This window comes from Acomys russatus, chromosome 8 (genome assembly GCF_903995435.1).
Source record: "Acomys russatus chromosome 8, mAcoRus1.1, whole genome shotgun sequence".
NCBI classification, from domain to species: Eukaryota; Metazoa; Chordata; class Mammalia; order Rodentia; family Muridae; genus Acomys; species Acomys russatus.
The window spans coordinates 14094290-14117212 of NC_067144.1; the positions used below are offsets into that span (position 1 = coordinate 14094290).

Genomic DNA, 22923 nt, shown 5'->3' on the forward strand with positions numbered 1-22923 from the left:
GGATGAGCCTGGAAGGGTGTGTTTGACATGTGATGTGTCGGTATCACATGACACAGGCACTGTTTGATGCTGCAGCTGGCCAGACCTCAAATAATGGAGACAGTGACAAATTGTAGCTTATTGAGTGAAACACAAACCTATGAATGAGGAATCATATTGGGAGGGGGAGGCATGCAATTACTGGTGAAGAATAGAATGTTTATCTTACCACTCAAATATCTCAACAGAAAAAGACGTACTATTAAAAAAATTGTTTTCAAAGAAAATACCTATTAATTTTAACTTTTCTCCACTGGTATTGTGGAGAAAGCTGAGCACAAATCAAAGTCCTATATCACTTTGTGGGCTGCCTTTTTTTTTTTTTTTTTTTTTTTTTTTTTTTTTTTTTTCCAAGACAGGGTTTCTTTGTGTAACAGTCCTGGCTATCCTGGACTCACTTTTATAGACCAGGCTGGCCTCGAACTCCATCTGCCTCTGTCTCCCAAGTGCTGGGATTAAAGGCATGTGCCACCACGCCTGGCTTATGGGGTGCCATTTTTACTAAAGATATATGGCTTTAGATGTGACAGTGTCACACAAACCAAGGTGAAGCTTCTCCTACAGAATAGCTGGCCTGAGGTGTCAGACACATCAAAGACGACGCGAGCCTGAAGCAGTACTCCAGACAGAGGGCAACTCGTCAGAAACGCAGGCTGCTCCTTGGAAGTACTAGTCAGTGCTGCTTTCCAAGGCTTGATTGGTCACTTGGGATTCTTCTGGAAAATACACTTGCTGCCAGCTAGTACGACAACATTTGAATGTGCTGAAACCTAATAACAGTAGCTGTTTCTGGAGAGATGAGCTTTTTGTAGCGCTGGTTCAGCTTCTCTATGAGCCGGTGCTTTAGTTTGACGAAACAAGAAAAGAAGAGCGTTTATGTTTCCAGCTAATGAGACCAGTGTCATAAGAAAGTGAGACGTGCAGACATGGTCTATGAAGATGTCAAAAGACTGCTCACCTCATGAACAGTCGAGTGCGACACACAGTTCCTGCCTCCGCTCCTATTTACAGTATCTCCCCACAGTGTATAAACAGTCCACTGTGACCTTTATGAGAATCTTTTTTGGTTTGGTTTGGTTTTGGTTTTTCGAAACAGGGTTTCTCTTGACTGTCCCAGACTTGCTTTGTAGACCAGGCTGGCCTCAAACTCACAGAGATCCTCCTGCCTCTGCCTCCCGGGTGCTGGGGTTAAAGGTGTGCGCCACCACACCTGGCACTGAGAATCTTGATAGTAAGAGTAAAAGATTTTTATAGTGTCTAAATGTGGAGCCAGCTGTGAAGATAGATAGCTATTTGGGTTACCTATGGAATTTCTTTTGAAGATTTATGTTTTCCATGTACCTTTGCTCTGCCTGCATATACATCTATATGCCACAAGAGGGCATTGGGCCCACTGTAGATGGTGGTAAGCTACCACAGGGTCCTAGAATTTTTAATTCATAAGAAGGCAAAGCTCAAGGCTTTAGAAAGTATAATTACATAGTTAACCCTTTGTACTGGGATGTGTACCTAGTGGAATGTCAGAGACAGTCCCCTGGTGTCGGCAGTAGTGCCGCCTTTTATTCTCCTCAGTCCTCCCTGCCATGCAAGGAAGTTTGGAACTAAGACTTTCACTCTGAAAACATCTACTTAACCTGTCCTCTTTGTATGATCTGTAAACTGTCTCCAGACTGCCAGAGCCATTATAATCAGCCACCCCAAACCTGGATGTTTCCTCTGTGCTGGTGTCAAACTTGCTGTATATCTAGAAGAACTTTGCTCAACTTGCTCTCACCTACTGAGTGCTTGGATTAAGGGTTCCAGGCCCCATCATCCACCAGGGCTCTGCCTAAACTCTCTGGGCCAACTCTCCCAGCTTGAACCACAGCCCCAGGCCCCAAACTAAAGAGCGCTTCAGTGTGCTGTGTTCATAGCTGAGTCCTAAGGCCTGGCTGTGAGATACACCACCCTCCAAATTCTAACTGGCTGTTACTCTAACTTCAGGATTTTTGTTGAGCAGGATTGAGTGTTGAAGTTTCTGCGTATTTCTTCAGATTCACTAATATAAACATGAAATTAAAAATATGTGAACTATAAAGACAAAAATGCGCTCTGGCTAGCACTGTGCAGGCTTATTGTAATGGTATAGTTGAATAGCCTTCGTGTTAAAAGCTGTAAAAATCAAAGAGGATGTTAATTTAGAATTTTGCAATATCCCCTCTGCCTGCCCCCAGTTAATCTGCTCTGCTGACTGCCTCCGCCCTGCACGAGGTGGCAACAGCTGGCCTTTTTAGCAGGCCTGGGGGATTAGAGAACAGGAGAGCAGCAGCGTGCCGGCCTCTTGCCTCTGTTGACTGGTCTTTATTGTTTGATGCCTGAGCATCTCCCAGACAGCAAGCAATTGTTACTGGAAACTTAGAGTTTGTTTCTCTTGAGCATGTACAATGCTGCTCAGGCGCCTCTTTGTGTTCCTTCACGTTCCCCGTCTCTTCTTATCCGCCATCCTGTGCTTCTCCTGATAATTAGAAAGGAGCGAAGATACAACCTTTGTGTCTTAGGCTGTGTGACATTCACTTGTGACACCAAAACTTGGCTACAGAGACCACAGATACAAGGGGCTTTTCTCTGAATTACCCGATATTCAGCAACAGAAGTCATGCATATTATAAGAACTCAGCTCAGCATGGTTAACATTATTTAATGACTGAAAACAGACGTATTTGTTCATTTTTAAATTATGATGACAAAAAGCAAGCAACAGGAGCATGCTCTAAGACTTCATTTGCAAGCCTATGATGAGGAACTTACCAAAGCCGCCTAAGTCTACAGATGCTTTCAGTGACTCAGGTACCATCCTAATTTACGGGCTAGTCATAAGAATGTCTTCATCTTAAATCTGAATTAAAAAGTGGGTAGGTCATAGCTAACAGAACCACAGCTAGTTGGAATGCTTTTATTCTCCTGTGTTCAGAAAGGGAGAGTGTCAGGTGAGCCTGAGATTTAATTTCTGTTGATTACTTTGTATGTCTAATCTCTGGTGTCTGCTGCTTCACAGATAAGATCAGTGGTCCTAGGAGATGGGGACTAAACGCCACCCCATAAAGGTGACTTTATTCTGAATGTAAAGCCTAAGCTGCATGGACATTCTGCGCGTCTCGCCATTCACCACCAGCACTTACTTCCTCACTCCCAAGTATTTCCTGGAAATCTCTTCTATTCACAGCAGGGCCATTTCCTCTTCCTTAACTGGGACACATACATATATGTGACTGTCGCAAATGTGGCCGCATGACAATTTTGTTTCTGTAAAGTAGGCAAAAGAAAACAGTTTTAACACAATTTAAAGAAAAGGGTGGCATTGAGTTTTAGCACCTAGGTCCGGAGGGGAGAAAGAAAAGCGGGGACTGGACAGATGGCTCCTTACTGCTCTGCCGAGGACCCAGGGTCGGTTCCAGCACTCGCATCGAGCAGCTCACAGCTGCCTGTCACTCAAGCCTCCATAAGCGCCACACACACACCCACACGTGCTGCATACACAGACATGCAGGCACTTCCACATACACAGAAATAGAAGTAAACACAAGGTGCAGTCAGAATAACAGGGAAGAAAGCCTGAGGAGCCGGGACTGCGGGCTCCCAGCTTTTCTTTTAGCCCTCTTGCCGTTTCTTTGTCCCCAGTCCTGGCTCCTGGCACAGCTTCGTCCCTTTTTTCTTACTCCTTCTTCTAGGCCATTATCGGTTCACCTAAGCCAATATGTTCCCTCCTACCTGGTCACTTGCCTTCCCTCAGGGATTCAAAGCGTACTCAGCTGCTGCCGTGGTTGTGTAATTGAGCAGAAAGAATACTGCCTTCCCACACATAACTGTGAACCAGCCAGAGTAAGCACTCACAGAAAGCATTCTCATGTCTAGAATGACCGGCCCACCCTAGCAAGGTGATTGGGGTCATTTATGGGTTTACTGTACCTTGTGTTATACATCACACATGGCCGGTGACTGCTCAATCACGATTGTAACACTGACTTCATTAGCCCTTCTCTGGACTTCAGAGGGAGGGGCTGGAGGTGGCACAGACCGTTCCTCTGTCTCGCCAGAAGCTCCTGTTTCATCTCTGTGAGTGGCTCATATTTTCTGTATTCACTCTGGTACCAACCCCTCCCTCACTCACTTGTATCTGACTTTCACTGTGTGCAAACCTCTGATTTCTGGGCCTCCAATGATGACTCCTTAGTTGCCAGTCTCTCCAATTCTCTCTCTCTCTCTCTCTCTCTCTCTCTCTCTCTCTCTCTCTCTCTCTCTCCTCTCTCTCTCTCTCTCTCCTCTCCTCTCTCTCTCTCTCTCTCTCTCTCTCTCACACACACACACACACACACACACACACACACACACCCTTTATTAAAGTTCTGACGTTAAGAATTTAAGTTTATTGGAACACATTTTCTTTGGCATTCAAGTGTTTTGAAATTGTTATTTCTAGAAAAATATGTTTGTAAAAAGGAAAGATTGATACTTTTTACTACAAGATAAGCACTTCTGTTTTATGTTACTAGTGACTCTAAGACATCTTTTCTGGGTAAAAGTTATTACTTTTGTAAGTTCTGCCATTGTGAAGGTATTTTTCATACTAAGGTGTAATTGACAGAGCAACTGTGAAAAACAAAGAATTATTTTTACCCTGAATCCGCATGCGTGAGGCGGGCTCTGTTTTGTTTTATAGCCAAGAAAGGACAGAGCTGGCACAAAAAGTAAAGTAGTCCTTAGGGAGAAACCTGTGTGGTAGAGAGGGAAGTAGTTATTTACACATAGAATTCCCTATGACGAGGCTCGGGATGTTCTTTCCTGAATGGATGAGGAAAGGCAGGCTCAAACTGAGCCTTCAGGTGAAAGGGCATTTTCCATGGCCCAAGTCTGTTTTTTAAAGTCATAATTGAGGAATAAATTGGTGTAAGATTAAAGAGAGATTTACATTATATTATATAGGCTACTGTATTCAACACTTCATTAGCAAATGTCTTATTATTGCTTTAAACACAGTTTTAAATGATTTTAATCATTTATAAATTATAATTTACAACTCATTATTATAAATGAGATTATGATTACAAATAAAAATAAAAACAATGTTATTTTTAATAATCTATGAGTTGGGTTTGTATTAAGGATGTTGTTTGTTGGTTTTGTTTTGTTTTGAGACAGGGTCTCACTGTGTAGCTTTGACTGGCTTGGAATTCACTATGTAGACCAGGCTGGTCTTAAATTCACAGAAATCTACCTGTCTCCATCCTCCAACCCAGAGTGATGGAATTAAACATGTACCTAACCACAACCAATGCACTTTAAAGCAGAGGTTCTCAACCTTCCCAATGTTGTGACCCTTTAATACAGCTCCTCATGTTGTGGTGACCCCAAACTATAAAATTATTTTTGTTGCTACATCATATCTGTAATTTTGCCACTGTTATGAATTATAACCAACCCACAGGTTGAGAACCACTGCTGTAAAGCAAATTCTGTTTATGTGCTATGTGGAAGCCAGTGTCCATATTTAAAACTAGAAATCTGGGGTTTTTTTCCCTCTTATAAGTATTATTATTTCCTTACTGAGCAATATTGGAATGAAATAATAAATTTAAAATTGGGGTGAATGTTTTCCAATTTTTCTTTTAAATATTTTTTATGTATATGAATGTTTTGCCTGCATGTACATAAGTAGACTATATGCATACTTCATGCCTGAGGAGACCAGAAGACGGCCCTGGATCCCCTGCTACTGGGTTATGGGCCATTGTAAACTGCCATGCAGGTGCTAGGAATTGACCAAGTCCCTCTTGAAGGGCAGCCAATGCTCTTAGCCTCAAAGATACCTCTTCTTCAGCCCTACTTTTTTAGATTGTATGTTTTTATGTGTTCTCTCCTATTCAAAAATGGGAAAAATAGAACCTAGTAATGGGAATCCACATATAATCACAATATAATCTGATTTATGACAGTATATATAAAAAAATAAAATAAGCAAGACTGTGAGAAGAAGAACTTGATGGGCTATAGACCCACTATAGACAACCTACACCAAGTATACGGAAAATACTCTTACTTTTTCCTTTTGGCTTTTTGAAACAGGATCTCACTATATGGCTGTGGCTGGCTTGGAACTGGCTAGCCTCCAATTCATAGAGATCCACCTGTCCGTGCCTCCAAGTGCTGGGATTGAAAACATCCACCACCATGCTCAGTGTGAAGGATAGTTCTTAGGGTTAAATGGAGACACAGGTTAAAGCCAAAGAAATGTTGATATTTTACTAATATATGTTTCTAAACTTTCCCTCCCAATAAGTACAATGCAGAATTCCCTTAAAATTTTCATCATGTAAACCAGGCAGTGGTGGTGCACGCCTTTAATCCCAGCTTTCAGGAGGCAGGCGAGTCTCTGTGAGCTCAAGGCCAGCGTGATCTACAAAGTTCCAGGACATCCAAAGCCACACAGAGAAAACCTGCCTCAAAGAGGGGGGGGGGGGGGGGGGGGGGGGGGGAGAAATTTCACCACCTGAATCATCCTAGTCATGGGAATGATGAAATCTGTACATGATGTGCTCAGTCTTAAAGTGTAGAGACGTGGCCCAGACCTGCATGATAATGCCTCACCATGGCATCCACCTCTGTTGTTGGCAGCCATGTGCTCTCCTCTGCTCTGTTTCCATCTTAAGGAGTATTGAAGTGTTGTTTGGGCTGATGAGGCTTTCAAGCATTGATGGTTCATTTTAGGGAGATTTTTGTTTCTTTCACTGTTTACCATCCATGTACAAAATAGCCCATTTTAATTAGCCCTACATGTCTTTGGTCTGCTCTAGTTTTAGTACTTTAGATTGTAGACAGAGGCTGTTTTTTTGTTTTTTTTTTTTTTTTTACTTAATAAGTAAAGTTAATTCTTGTCCCCGTTCTGAGGCAGGAATTTAAGATTGTTTAGCTATGTTTTTAAAGAAGGCACCAGATCTCATTACGGATGGTTGTAAGCCACCATGTGGTTACTAGGAATTGAACTCAGGAGCTGTGGAGGAGCAGCTGTGCTCTGAGCCATCTCCCCAGCCCTATTTTCAATCTAGTATCTCCTTTTTTCCCCCACAACTTCTTACTCTGAGCTGTGTATATAGGTCTATCTTTAAATAGATTTAGCAGATACACTACCAAGATTTAGGTTTTCATTTTTAAGTATTTTATTATCCAAAAAAAAAAAAAAGCCAGTGAATATTCATTATGAAAACTGTCCCAACCAGAGAATATTACCATTAACACTGTAGCTTAATACACAATTGAATGGCCTCGGGGCAGTTTCTTTTTGTTGTTGTTTTGTTTTGTTTTTCGAGACAGGGTTTCTCTGTGCAGCCTTGGCTGTCCTGGACTCACTTTGTAGCCCAGGCTGGCCTCGAATTCACAGAGATCCACCTGCCTCTGCCTCCCGAGTGCTGGGATTAAAGGTGTGCGCCACCATGCCCAGCTTAAGGGGCAGTTTCTAGAGTCATTTATCCACGTATGCTGAGTTGGTGCGCTTACACCCAGCTTCTTGTCTAGCAGGGTGGGCTACAGTTCACTGCCTTCTCTTTGTAAGACTTCCTTTTGAAATACTCATTCACAAAACAAGCAGAATTAACGGAAGCAAAACCCCTAGAAAAGTTACTTTATCGCATCCATGTGACCCAGAGGCCATGTTGTAGCATACTGTGTACTAACGGTCACTCTTCTTGAGAGTCCATGCACCTGTCCAGGACCCTGGCCTTCCTGCCTGTGTGCTCATGCCTCCATCGTGTCTGTCTTCTCCAAAGATGCCTGAACTGATTTCATCTTAAAATTAATGCACAGACCCTTTGGTATAGATCTAACCACTTTTTAAAATCTTGCTTCTCTTATCCTCGGGGAAAACTGCTGCTGCCCTGCTTCTCAGAATCCACTGGCTTCTTCTAAATATTCTTATTCTCTTCTCTACTGAAAATCTCCCACCGATTACTAAAAATGAAGAGAAACTGCTTATATGGGAATGAAATGTAGCCTGTTGAGAAGTAGAGAGTATTCCCATGGAGCTGATCATCTGTTAGCTTGGATCCCGTGACCCGCTTGAACCTCAGGCTTGTGTGAGGAAGCATCCTCCTGTTGTCCACTTAGAAACTGGTGTTCACTGAGGTTAATGACGTGAACGGCCAAGGCAGAGCGGGCTAGGTCTGTCAGCGCTGGCGCCTTCTTAGAAGTGTTCGGTGGTTCTGTTCGTCTCAGTCTGCTTTCTGCTTGAGAGGGACTGCAGATACAGCAGCTCCTGTCATTTGGCTTCTTATTTTGTGTTTTTAATAAATGTTTCAGAGCCTGTTTTCTAAGTGAACCAAGCATTGAGAATCTGGAGTTTATATTTACACATATATGCTCACATACCCCCTCATGCACACACATGTACCTGGTATTTTGTTAATTAAAAGATAAATTTCTTTTAAAAAAAAAAAAAATTTAGAATTTGGGGCTAGAGAGGAGGCTCAGTGATTAAAAGCACGGACTGCTCTTAGGAGTTTGGTTCCAGCACCCATGTCAAGCAGCTGAGAAAAAGAAAGTGTAATTAAAATCTTGAGGATGAATTCTAATTTAAATAATATGTGACATCACCTCTGGAGTTACTGTGTTTTGGCCACCTCCGCTCTTACTACAGCAGTTCAGGTCACGCACTTCTAATCCAAAAGGCTATGAAATCTAAAACTTGAGACTCACATGATACTCTCCGGTTTTCCAGCATTTTAGATTTTAGATTTTCGGATTCTGGGTGATAATATTTCTGGTCCCCGGCACTGCCGATTAGAGAAAGGCAGCTTGTCATAGTAACTAGACCTCCTTGTCGGGACGTGCTTCCAGCAGGTCGGCAGCACTTGGCCTAATGGGGCATCTTACTTAAGAGCTAATATGTATTTCATTTTTTATTTCATCTCAACTTGAGCTTGACTACACTTTCAATTCATAATCATAATTACATTCTCTTAGCGTATTTTTTCTTTTTTAAAAGTTCCATGAATAAGCTGTGTGAGACTGGCTCCTGTGCTTCATTTACCTGCTACAACTCCTTTCTAAAGCATCGGCGCTGAAGGCCTTTGACAAACCAATACTTATAACAGTTTGAGGGCAGGATGAGGAGAAGCAGCGCTTGTCTTTGTAACAGCTTGAAGAAAGACCCTCTCCAGGACCCAGTCATGCAGTCACAATCTTGGCCTCCTTTCTTGTGCTGGGAACATGCATCCAGCGGCACCTCCCATGTGTTTCCTTGTCCCATTGACTAGCCATTCACTTCCCATCTGTTTTGCAGTCTTAAAGGAACAGAAGGGGCCCTCTTCTTATAAATCTGTCTTTGCAAGTGATAAATGATGCCCTATCCCTTTAAGGGCTGCCTGGGTGGTTTTTCTTTTCTTAAAATGTTTCAGCTTACCTCCTAACAAAATTCAAAGTAAAATATGCTTTAAAAAATTGGAGTAAAATGGAAAAGACAAAAAACTATGAAGTTTTATTTAATTTGATGGAACAGAATAATTTACTGACCTTTTCCATCTTCTCAAGTAATTGCCTGTGTCAGTATATCTTTGAAATGTGATGTTTAGATTTTCTACAGTGGCAGTATACTGGCAAATGAAATGATTCATTTTGACAAAGTATATTTTAGTTATTAGAGGAGAAAATAAAACAATGTATCACTAATAAATTAGAATATCAAATAACTTCAAATTTTTATTATCATACTGTGAGCTGATATGATCTGAAATATTTTATGTGCTGGACACAATAAAATGACTCACAGTAGACAGTTTTAACCTCATGAGAGATTCTGTGGTTTTTACTAGAAAAAGATGGTCATGAATGACATAGAAGCTGTTTTTGTTGTTGTCATTACTGGTCCTGAAAGTGCATGCTGTAGATACTTTTAATGTTGGCTTTTCTAAGAATTGAGCATAGCAAGGTATGGTGGGACATACATGTAATTCCACTTATTTAGGAGGCTGAGGCAGGAGGATTGCCATGAGTTCAAGTTCAAATCCCAGCTGGGGTGCATAGTGAGTTCAGGCCAACCTGGGCTGTATAGCAAAGCCGTTTCTCAAAAAAAAAAAAGTTTTGGTTTTTTAAGAAAAGGAAAGAAAGAAAAGAATTCAATATAAATCATAATTTTTCCTTCCCTAGGAAAAGTATTCCCTAAAGGGCAATGTGACAAATACTGTTATTTCTATCATTACCCTACAGAATGCTTTTAAATTTTGATTTTAAAAGAATCACCAATATTTAAAGGCCACATTTAGAATATTCTATTCATCTGTGTAAGTCAGAGGCTGGATCATCTTGTACAAAAGTGGAACTTGAGTAAGGCCGGTGACACTGCAAGAACATGCGACAGAAAGCTTTGTATACCCTCCTAATGCCCGGTGGAAGGTAAAGTTGGACAACCAGTTCTTGTGGTCAGCAGGCCAGCGCACAGCAGTTTAGCTTATGACTAGGATAAAGCCATCTGGTCCACACCTGATAGTAGTGTCTCATCCGTCCTCTCAAAGTCGATGCTGAGTTTAAAACAACATTATAAGGCAAAAGGCCACACCTGAGTTGTTTCTGGGGCGTTGTGTTGTTGTCTCGTGTAGCCCAAGCACAGAGGTGGCTTGCACTTCGGATCCTCTCGTCTCCGCCTCCCACCTGGTCTGTGTAGCGTTGGAAGCTGAACTCAGGGCTTTGTGCAGGTTAGGCAGCACTGTACAGCTGAGTATGTTCCCAGCCATAGGTCTTCAGCATGCTGTTCTCAGGATGGGCCAGTAGTGTCAGTGTCCAAATACACGATTACCTAATGTGGCTTCTCTAAAGTGTCTCTCAAGAGCTAGATGGATTTTCCATCCCACATGCCATTCCTTTCACTGAGCAGCTCAGCCTTTCAGTGAGTGTGAGCCAACCAAAAGTTCATAGTTTTATACCTACAGACACTGGCCAGCACCTTGAATGACACTCTTCTTTGTTGTTAAGTAGGATAGACCTAGAATCACTAATAGGAAGCTGAGCTGAAATCACTATTGCCATGCAAGTAGGAAAATCCCAGGGTGTAACCAGTACACAGGCCTAAACATAGGCTGCTCTGCATTTACACCGAAGCCCTTTGGCATAGACTACAAAATACTTAGCAATTATATGAATGGGTTCTAGTATGTTCACCAGAGGAGCCTGATAGGACTATTTACCGTGTCTTAAAATGACTTCAGAATCGTTTCATAAAGCTGGATTTGGAGCAGAGCATGGTGGGGCACACCTTTATCCAGCATTGGGGAGGCACATGCACGTGGACCTCTGTGATTAGAGGCCAGCCGTGTCCTTGTAGTGAGGGCCAGAACAAACAGGCTAGAGAGACAGGGGGGGGGGGGGAGTGACTGTTGAGCTACTTGTGTATTAGCAAATGGGAGCTGTGCTGTTGCTCCCAAGCATTTTTAAAACAGCTTTAGATATAAAACAACACAATTTTCATAGTACCCTTTAATGTTTGAATTCAGTTCTGTTGAGGCAGAACAGTGAATAGATCATCATGGACAGCAGAGTTGCCTATAGTTTTGATAATTTGGGTTCTGGTTTCCTATTTCCCTTTGTAATTTCCTTTTTCCTTGTTTCTCTGTATCTGAGATTCCTCTGGATCCTGAGTTTCTACGTGGCATTTATATAGTACAGTTGTGTAATAAATAGCAAGTGTTCTCAGTAGTGGTGTGCACTCTGTAGGAAGCAAGGCTCCAGCAATCCCCAGCCATCAGCGAGCAGCCTTTCCTGAAGAACAGCACTCTTGAGGTATCCTAAGGACAGCATGGAGTGCCCACGCAGCATGGTAGGAGAGAGAGAGCTCTTAGGTGACTTGGACCTCTGGGTCTGTGGTTTGCTTAAAGTGCATTTAGTTAGTTCTTGGGCTGATTTCTTCATCCTTTCTTTAAGACATCTAAGGTTTTACCTAAGCTTTATCTCAGTGCATGTGGGAACGCTTTCTGTGTGGCTCTAAACTGATACTAACCACTAATGTGAACTCTCCCCAGGTCAGGCCTTTTGGCAGTCAGGGTATTCAGAACCTAATTACAGATTAGTCTGTATCTGGGACTTTTAGAGCAAGTATCTGAAGACTCAAAAAGCGCTGAGAGGAGCAGTGCTGTTTCATGTGGGGATAAAGAGACCTAAAATGTGAATGAGTGTCACGTCATCTGAAGAGAAGAAAAAAGAAAGGAATGTCATTCACTGAGGCTGGCGGGTTATGAGCTGGGGATTATGGGAATATTCATGACCCAATCAAGATGCACAGCGAATTGGTGTGTGAGATGGCTCATCTTTTAAGTAAACATTGAGTAAATGGGAACCAGGCTCTGTGTTCTCTACATGTAGAACTGTGTAACAGAATAGTTTAAGCCCTTCCTGAATCGGTTGAATTTATCAAAGAGGCCACAGATTTTATAAGAATTCTCTAGTTGTGAATATTTAATCCAAATATTTAAGAGAAATGGGAGTTTACTTTACAACTAGTCATGCTGACTTGTGCTCATTTCTGATTTTTACCAGAATGTATCCTATTTTACACAAAAAGCCCCAATAAGCTTTCTCTTTTCATTTGGCATTTGGCAGCAGACATCGTATGTGTTTCTAAATCAGAGAACAGTAAGCAGGGCTTGTCCTTAGCATTGGGGCCTACAGGACTCAAAGAAACAAGCACAATGTCGAATTTGAAATCACTTCGAAAGAGTAGATATTTCCTCAATCAGAAGTAAGAGAGTAAGCAAAGAATGCTGCCTGCCTGCCTTTCTTTTCTTTTCTTTTCCTTTCTTTCTTTCTTTCTTTCTTTCTTTCTTTCTTTCTTTCTTTCTTTTTCCTCTTTGAAACTGCTTTCTCCATGTAACAGGCCTGGTTGTCCTAGAACTCACTTTGTAGACCAGGCTGGCCTCACACTCACAGTGATCCATCCGCCTGCCTCTGCCTCCCACGTGCTGGGATCACAGGTGTGCGCCTCCGCACTGGGCTAAGGAATGCTTCTCAAAGGTGGGAGCTCTGGGCCTGGAGGAAAATGGCACAGCGGTTAGGAGCAGAGAGCCCACAGAGCAGCTCACAACTGCACTTAGCTGCACATGACCACACAACACAGGCGCACACATATACATAACTCATTAATTTTTAAGGGAAACAGAATTTTCTGTAGTTTTGTGTTGAATAGTCTTTAACTTTCATTTAGGAAAAAAAATATTGTTTACCACTTGTTTCCAAAAACTTGGATTTTTTTTTCTTTAGAACTTACAGAATTAGATACCTGCCCCCACGGGGTATAGTATGTCTCCACACAGTAGCTCCTTCTCTGATCTGTCTCCTATTATGGATTACTGTGCCGTTCATCTGCAGACAGTCTGCCCCGCTGAGGCCATTGATAGGGCAAAATTGTCAAACTGACCCTGTGGCTACCCAGTTGCACTCAGATCATGCATGAAATAAAGTTGGGTTTCCTCCGTGCTGTGCTGTTCAAGCTAGCTGGGGAGTCTGGTGAAGTGTTATTGTTTAGTTTGGTTTTTATGGAGATCATGGTCATCTATCTCCTCCAGAACTGCTGTGAGATCATTTAAATATTCTTTTAAAGAATGATTTAGCTGAGGAAGTGCATGTATATGAAACTCTGAAAACACTCATTTTTTTAAGCAGCTGAATGGATTAGTTTTAAAACTAGGACTAGCTTCATTTGGGAAATCAAATATGTTTGCTAGTTTGACTGCTGATTAAGAAATAGAAGCTAGGCTGAAAAGGTGGGGCACAAGCCTTCAATCCCAGCACTAAGAGGGAGAGGCAGGTGGATATCTGTGAGTTCAAGGCCAGCCTGGTCTACAGATCAAGTTCCAGGACAACCAGGGATACACAGAGAAACCCTGCCTCCAAAAGAAGAGGAGAGGGAATAGGAAAGGAGAGAAAAGGGGGTGGGGGGAATAAGAAGAAAATGGGGGAAAGTAGAAGCTAGCCTTCCAGAAAAGTGCAGATTGAAGTGTAGTGCCCTGCAAGATGGCTCACAGTTTGCTTCTCTGTTGCAGTGCTAAAATACTAAATGAAAGCAGCTTCAAGAAGATAAGTGTGTTTGCTTACACTTCCAGGTCACAACCATCACTGAGACTCAAGGCAGGAGCTTGAAGTAGAAACCATAGCAGAACAGAGTGTTGCTCAGTGGCCCGCTGCTGGCTTCCTTGCTGGCTCAAGCTCAGCTTCCTTTCTTTATGCAACCCAGGCCTCCCTGCCTGCCTAGGGATGGTGCTGAACACAGCAGGCTGGAGCCTCCCAGAAGCCATCTGATCAAGGCAGTTCTTCGGTTGAGGTTCCCTCTTCCCAGACGACTCTAGGCTGTATCAAGTTGACAACCAAGATTAACCAGCACAAGTCTGTCCTTGCCAGGTTGACACCAGTCACATCATTTTCTAGGGTGGTGTTACCTCATCTTTCTGGATAACTTCACCTATCACTTAGGGACAGTTAAATATCCTCCTGGTTTTGTTTTTTCACTGTTGTTGCGACAGTCAGTCTGACTGCAGCCCAGGCTGCCCTTCAACTCGGCAGTCTGCCTCCCAAGTGCTGGGTTCCAGACACATGCCACCATTTCCAGTTATCCCTTTAGTTCCTAAAACTAGCCCTATCTTTCCTTTGGAGGAGGTTCACGGAATCTAAGTGTGCACTAAAGCACTTGTACGTGAGGGTGTTCTATGTGAGAGTCCACAGCTTCATTTAACAGTTCCCAGCAGGGTCTGTCAGGCATTTCTTCTCCTCCCGGCTCTTCTGACCCACCAAGGCATAGACCACGGGAGGTTTAGTAAGAATGGTTTCCTGCTTTTTCCTCAAAGAGTTAAAGAAATTGAGTCGGCAATTTAATAATAAGGAATCCTCTCTAATAACGTACGATGCCTTTGTTTATCTCTTTGTATCTCCATAGAGAAAGTTAGAGAAATTCAAGAAAAACTTGATGCGTTCATTGAAGCTCTTCACCAGGAGAAGTAGACTATATAAAGTGAGTAATTCTGAAACTGGCTACACAAGTACAAAGCATGTATCGAAACTTTTCTTAATAGTTTGTGGTTCTGCGTGACTGCATCTTGCTTGCTTCTCTGTTGTGTGGTCCTTTTGATAGCATGACTCTCCGCACCAGCTTCCCATGTGTTGGGCCGCATGTTTAAGCCCTATGATTGCCTTCTGGCTGACTAAAACTATTCTCTAGAACTCATTTCAGACAGAACCAGGCTTAATAAAGATACTTAATAATGATTTTTTTTTCTAACATGTGGGTGACTTGTTTTCTGTATTGAAAAATTGATCTGCATTTGTCTCTGGCTTACCCTCATGCTCACGGTAACTGTGTGCTAAATAGTCAACTTACAAAGCTTCTTTATTTAGCTTCTCTTGTTTACAAACATTTAGATAAGCCTTTTTTCAATTTAAAGTCACTTAAATGGCATTACAATTTGTTACTCCTAACATAGCCAATTATTAATTATCACTAAGGAATTTCTATCAGTAAGTCATTGGCTTATATTGAAATTGAGGTAAGAATTCTGTTTTAAGCCATTATCACTTATTATTTAAATCTTCTATCCCTGAAGAAGTTTTGTGACTGAACAGTTCCCTGGTTCACACTCACTTCATCCCAGGAAAGTCTTTAGAGTCCCGTGCTGTGTGCTTCTCCACCACGGGGAAGTGTTAGCTGACCGGGGAGGCGCCATCTAGATTATACAGTTTTCAGAACAGTATACCAGCCATGAGTAGGGTCAGTATACCAGCCATGAGTAGGGTCGGGAAGGAAGAAGAAAGCCTTAGAGGACACACTAGGATGCTCACTCGACTGCTAAAGTGCTTGTCGTGCAAGCGTGAGGATCTGAGTTCAAGCTCCAGTGTTCACACTAAAAGCCTGGTGTAGCGGCACGCCCTTGTACCTCCGTGCTGGAGAGAGAGACAGGATCCTGGGGCTCTCTGGCCAGTCATCTAGCCTAACCAGGGGCACCGGGGCTCAATGAGAGTCTCTGTGTCAGAAGACAAGATGAAGAGCAGCACTCAGGTTCGACCTGTTGCCTCCACTGGTGCCCGCACACAAAAAGAGGACTGGGAAGGGAGGAGAAACATTTAAAGAAAAAAATCTTATCACTTTATTTGCTTTGTGGGGGGGGGGGGGGGGAATGTATAAAAGTATACAAATACAAAGTAACCTTTGACATTGGGAAAGCTGGTGTCAGTGTGTATGGAAGTTTGCTTTGGGGCCATAAAGCGTGTGACTATCAGGCAGGTGCTGCGAGGAGCCGCTCTAAAGTGGACATCCTTCCTCCCTTGGCACTTCCTTTTAGCCCAGAGTTCACATGGCATCTTGTTCACAGAAAAGACATTTAGGTGAAGAAGTGTATGAAACCTTGTTGAAAATAAAGCTATTTTCAACTTAGACTGCGTATCGCTCTCTCAGAGGGCCCATCAGACAGCTCACAGCTTCCAGGAATTCAACATCCTCTTCCGCAGGCACCGCACTCATGTACATGCACATAATTTTTAAGAACAAGCCAGAGAGAAAGAGATACAGGTATGTTTAAACTAAATGATCAAGTCTGAAGGCACCTGGCACCTTACATAATAGTCTGAAGTCTCTAGTGTAGCCTAGTCAGGGTAGTGTCTAGAGTCGCCCTTCCTGGCCGGACACACCTTTATTTTTTCTGCTAGAGTGTCCATCCTAAAGACAATCCTGAGATGCAGGCTGTGGTGAAATTAAATGTACGGTAGCCCCAAGCAAAGGAACCATCCTCATTTTCCTAATCTGCCTGTCTCGGGCCCCTAAAGCCTTCTTTCTCTCCCCTTTGCTTCTATGCCAACAGTGAGTTTCACAACATAGCTAAATTAGACAGTTGCTCTATTTCCTACCTCAAATATCCATTACTGGGGTGAATCTGGCAGCGGCAACATTGCTTCAGTTTGACCATTTTGAAAAGTTACCTAGTATCTGAAAGAACATGTTGTAATTTCAACATATATGAAGTGCCTCAGACTAGGAGTTTTGCTTCTCTGTGCAATAGTTCTAATGTTTTAAGAAAGAATTCTAGGGCTGGAGAGATGGCTCAGTAGGTAAGAGCACTGCCTGCTCTTCCAAAAGACCCGGGTTCAATTCCCAGCACCCACATGGCAGCTCACAACTGTCTGTAACTCCAAGATCTGACACCCCCACACCAATGCACATAAATTAAAATTAAATAAAATATTTTTTAAAAGGAATTCTAGAATTTGGATGTGGTAGCATATTCAGGAGGCAGAAACAGTCAAGATCTTTGTGAGTTCTAGGCCAGCCTGGCCTATATAGCAAGTCTAGGACAGCCAGGGCTAACATAAAGAAACCCTGTCTCAAAAAAGAAAAAAGAGAAGAACTAGAAAGAAATGGATTCTGGGACTGGCAGGGTGGCTCAGCAGGTATAGGGGCTTGCCGCCTAGCCTGACACGGCAAGTGCAGTCCCCAGGGGCCACGAGATGGAAGCAAAGAACTAACTCCTGCAACTTGTCCTTTGGTTTTCACATCCACATTGTGGCACAGGTGTGCACACACAAACATACACACAAATTAATGATAGGAAACCTTTTTGAAGAAAACAAAAAGAAATGAATTCTAGTTTATGTTTATTTACATGTTTTGCAAAATTGTGCTACTATTTTATGGCAGATACTGATAATTTTAATAAATCTACCAGATTTGAAGAATTAAGCTTTAATTTTGCAATCATGCTGTGATAAAGTTGTTTAATCTTTCTATTTGTCTTGCCAAATCTGAATTTATCAAATGGATTTGTTCCTACAGAATTCTGCTCCTAATGTAATCACCTGTGCATACATTGGAAGAATGAAAACGGCAGTCTTCTGTCCTGCCTCCTCTTCTCCTCCTCCTCCACCTTTTTCAGTGCAAAATAAAGTCCTAGGGTAAAAAGAACCTATGTGTGTTACAGGCACTCACTCCCAGCTGCCTTTTGAGGCATCCACATTCTCTGTGCTTGCACTGACATGACAGATTGGGAAAACATAATTGGCATGGCCGTTAGGCTTAGTCCTCAAAGATAAGGAAGTTGCTCTCAAGTCTTATTTGTGGTGGCACTACTGTGATTCATTATGGTTAATATCAGACATATAATGTTAGTTGTTTGGAATAAAACTTCTGGTAATTTTTTTTAAAGGCATCAATTGTGTATGTGACGACGGTTACCTGCTAAGCCGCCATCCATCTGCAGTGTTCTATACCCAGGAACTGTTTGGCTGTAATAATTCAGTTTATGTTCACCACATGAAAGATCGCTGCTTTATAAAAGAACACTTCAGACTGGTTAATTTGTGTTGGACAGTTCAGTGTATATTCAGTGAAAGAAACATCAGCCTTCCATTGCCAGCTTAGAACCTCGCGTTGAAGCTAACAGCAGCAGCATACAGTCAGTTGCTGCTTTTAAGCTCTGTATCCGTTTGTAATTAATTTGTTTTGGATATTGTGTGCTCTCAGTCAGGCTTTCTGGAGTAGTAGGGTCTCTCCTGTTGACAGAGCCATTGGATTATGACACGAGACGGAGAAGATTAAGGTAGCCCCTTGACGAAGTCCATTTAGAGTGCTGTCAGGCATTTGAAGGAGGCATCAGGGAACGGCCACACCACAGCCCTCGTACACTGTTTTAAACAAAAATGATTCTAACCTGTGCAAGAATGCTGACCCACCCCCTCATAAAGCTGGAAACCCTGTTTAACTCATTGCAGTTCAGTCATAGTAATAACCTTCACAATACTTCACGTTTTTATGTAACATTGTATTGGTTGAAAGACTGAAACAAACAAATACTTCATAAATGTCTTTGTCATCTGCTGCCTTGTTTTACTAAGGCTTTATCAAGTGCGGATAAAAATGCCCAGTGTTGCAGTTTTTATTTCACAGTTAATTGTATAACTAGTTTTCTTGGGATTGCTTTTGGTCTTGATTCCCTCAAAATTTGACAGTATGAAAAGGAAAATGTTTCAGAAACTGTGAATTCAGTAAGTACTTTATTTAAATTATCAGATAGGAAACTTAGGTACAATTCTCTGCCAAGAGCAGTGTCCGTGGTTTCCCAGGATGTGAATACTCGGGTACTTGTGTGTCTTGTAAGTTTGGGGCAGTCGTGAGCAAAGCTCTGTAGAGCCCTGTGCTGATCTACACACACACTAGGTGATGCTCCCCCTAAGCCAGTGATTCTCAACCTTTTGGGGGTTGCATATCAGTATCCTGCATATCAGATATTTATATTACAATTCATAAATAGCAAAGTTGTGGTTAAGTAACAATGAAATAATGTTATGGTTGAGGGTCACTTCACCTTGAGGAACAGTATTAAGGGTCGCAGCATTAGGAAGGCTAAGAACCACTGCCCTAAGCCCTGCTCGCTTGACTCAGATGGAGGCCTGGGCTGAGGCCAGCAGGAGCAATCTGCAGGTTTCCCCCAAGCAGAAGTCAGATGGTAAGCATTATATCCCTCTGATCCCTGTGGTTTTTGCTTGTTCGTTCATAGTGAAAAAGAACTTTTATTTCTTTGAGGGGATAAATAATTGTAACTTCAACGTAAAAGTAGATTACCAGCCTGGAGAGATGGCTCAGTGGTTAAGAGCGCCGCCTGCTCTTCCAGAGGTCCTGAGTTCAATTCCCAGCAACCACATGGTGGCTCACAACCATCTATAATGTGATCTGATGCCCTCTTCTGCAGATAAAGCACTCATATGCAATAAATAAAATAAATAAATCTTTTAAAAGTAGATTACCAAAAATCCCTGTCACTCTTCACATCCCCATAGGTTATTTTTAAACTGGCTTTATGCTAACCGTGACACACACGCGAGCGCGCGCACACACACATACACACACTGTGAAAGCTAGGTGTTTACTAGTGTAGAAGCTATGAGAAGAAAATTAAGTTCAGTCCCAGGAGTAGACCCTCTGATCATGTCTGTAGTTCAGGTGCTTAATATACAGAAGTTAAAGTCTTGACTGGACAAGAGACCATTTGCTTTCATGTCCAGACTTGAAAAGAATGGAGCGGGTGAAATTCTATTTGGAGAACTAAGGAATTGTAAGTAGATCCGAATCAAAATGATTTGGTCCACTCTGCATGCCCAGTCTGCGCCCAGCATGAGCGTAGGAAGCAAGCATGCTGCGTCGTCTGCATGCCAGGCAAGCTGCAGGTCCAGGTGGAGCGCTTTGGGCCTCACCCTCAGTCTCTCGTGCATTATCCCAATTCCCAGGCTCTCTTCAGAGGACTCCCATAGACTGACGAAACAGATGTGAGTGGTGTGAAAGTTCATAGGGAGCACAGTAGGTGGGACTTCCTAACTGGACAGTTTTGGGGTGTCACGTATAGGATTCTGGCAGCACACACCTGTAATCCAAGTGCTCGGTGGTAGGAGGACAGTCATGAGGTAAAGGCAACCCAGAGGTACAGGGAGGCCCTGCCTCAAAAACAAACATAGTAAAAATAAGAGTGTAGGCTTAACAGGCAAATGTATTAACTAGTTAATTTTGTATTTATTTATTTTAGATGTATTTATCTGATAAAAGAAATGTGCTATTTTTTTTTTCCTTTCCAATAAATGAGATCATGGTACTGGTGTATCTCCATCCTCTATGGTAGATTGTCATATGCTGTAGCAAATGGAAATGTGCTTGAAAATGTGCTTACCTTCTAAACAATCATGGCTATTTGATAGCTAAATATTTAAAACTTAACCATGTCTTCACTGTGCACTATGAATGGACTTTGTATTATTTTTAAACCTTACACTCGATGTAAATGTTACTACGACTTTATTTGCCTGTGCTTGATCTAAGGTCCCTGGTATAGATGGGTAATTAAAGCATACTGATGTGACATCATAATTCTATTACTGGAGAGCATCTTTTACATTCTCTTTGTTTTAATGAGTGAGAGAAAAGCCTTTGTACAAAGGGTCCTGATTTGACACCATGATATAGCCAAATCCATGATCTAATAAGCTCTCAAAGTGGCTTGTCTCAGATGGCTTGGCTCTTATGCACCTTACATTTCACAGTTGTAATCCATGCTTTTTCCTATCTTAATATTTGTCAGAATACCTTGGTTTTTTGTTTGTTTTTCAGTAAAATATAACAAAGAAGACAGTTTTCTAGTACACTGTGCTGCCGTGGCCCTTGTTTCCTTAATGAGGCTGACATTCTTTAAGAATTAAAAAATAAGAGATAATACAATACCAGGCAGCAGATATTAGATTATATGAGGTTTATTAAAGGAGCATGGGGAGAAATGGAAAGGGGAGAGGGGCACCCCAGGGAGAGAGGAAGAGAGGAGGGGGCGGTACGAGAAAGGGAGTAAGGGCTAGGTGAGAGAGAGCCACAGGGAGGGTTTGGCCTTTATAATCTTGGGCAGGGCCACGCCCCCGTGGCAGGTAGATAATGACATCACAGGTAGGCCAACTGGAGCAGAATCCTAACACCTTCAGTCCCACACAACACTTGCTGAGGGGTGTCAACTAACAGGCCTGGTGGGACCTGTCAAGATCCCTTCTATCTATTCTGAGTAAAACCTCCCATCCTCACTCCGTTGCTGCCACACTTGGCTCCTAAGTGATGCTTCCACCCTAACTCGTTGCAGATTAGCTGTGGAGATAACAGAGTGTTGAGCCTTCCTACAGCCTTCGCGTGCTTGGCGGAGGTCAACGCTAGGAAAAGATGCAGAACCCCATTGTTGCAGGAAGTGCTGAGTGTGGCTGCAGAAAGACAGGAATGGTCAATGAATGTAAGATCCTTTGCTTTACCTCAGCCTTTCATCCTTTCTGTAATTCAAGCTCCAAATCTTTGTCCGAAAAATGAAGAATTTAGTTACTAAAGATTCATCAGAACAACTTGTTTTCATTTAGCATGTCCAGTTAAGGAACCAATATAGTTACAATGTGCTAAGGGTAACAGTGCTTTTAGTTATATTTTAAAACAGTTGCATACTCAGGTTGTGATAGCTATGTTGATTACACTAATTAGACTAAGTGGGCATTTGCAGGAAACTTGGAGGTTCAAACAAGAACCACAAAACTGTTAGAGGCTAAAACGTAACATTGTAAAGACTGTTTAATTAGGTGATCTTTAGCCTGAGGAACACAGTTCATAAAATTATGGGTAAGAAAAACCTTCCTCATAAGTTATTATATTATTGCTGTCCTAAAATGGCAGGATCAAGTTACCACCCTGACAGTTGGAAATGTGACCAGGTGTGGCGGTACCTGCTGTAATCCCACCACTCAGAAGGCAGAGACAGGTAGAGTTCTGTGGGTTCGAGGCCATCCTGGTCTACATAGTGAGCTCCACTACAGCCAGGACTATAGAGAGACCCTGTCTCAAAAGGAGTCCAAAGCCAATCTGAGCTACATGGCAGCCTATCTCAAAAGGAGTGGCGAGTGTGCACGTGACTCCTCCTGCCAAGACCTTAGTGAGGGATTACTGTTCTGTAAAACAGGTGATACAGATCTTTTGGGATCAAGTCACTGACAGGACAGTTAGGACTCTGAAGTGCATTTAAATCTGCTCTTCCGGGCCTCTGGGTGGCAAAGAATTGTTGCTGCTATTCTTATTACTAGTGTAAACTAAGACATGTAAATTGATTCCTGTGCAAGTATTTGAGATTGAAAACTTGGTAAGGGGGACCAGAGACCCCACTAAAGACCCAGTTACCATGTAGTAGTGCTGGCCACAGCCTCCCATGAATAGAGCTGCTCACACTACTGGGCATAGGTGACCTGTTCACTCCTGCTTGCACTGGGTCAGAGAACAGCAGGCTGGAATCATGAATCTACCCTGTAGCACTTACCAAATGCTCATGGGACCTTCAGGGTTTC

The 22923-nt window shown here is 42.4% G+C and overlaps 1 protein-coding gene across 4 annotated transcripts in view; it reads left to right on the forward strand.

Moving 5' to 3' along the window:
• Nucleotides 1-18128, forward strand: part of Opa1 (OPA1 mitochondrial dynamin like GTPase) — a 72225-nt gene extending 54097 nt beyond the window's left edge. For all 4 annotated transcript variants that reach the window (XM_051150810.1, XM_051150812.1, XM_051150811.1 and 1 more), the window contains 2 exons: nt 14978-15052; nt 17861-18128. In XM_051150810.1, coding sequence (XP_051006767.1) covers nt 14978-15042 — 65 coding nt within the window. In that variant the 3' untranslated portion in view covers nt 15043-15052; nt 17861-18128. The remainder of the gene's footprint in view (nt 1-14977; nt 15053-17860) is intronic.
• Nucleotides 18129-22923: the final 4795 nt, after the last annotated feature.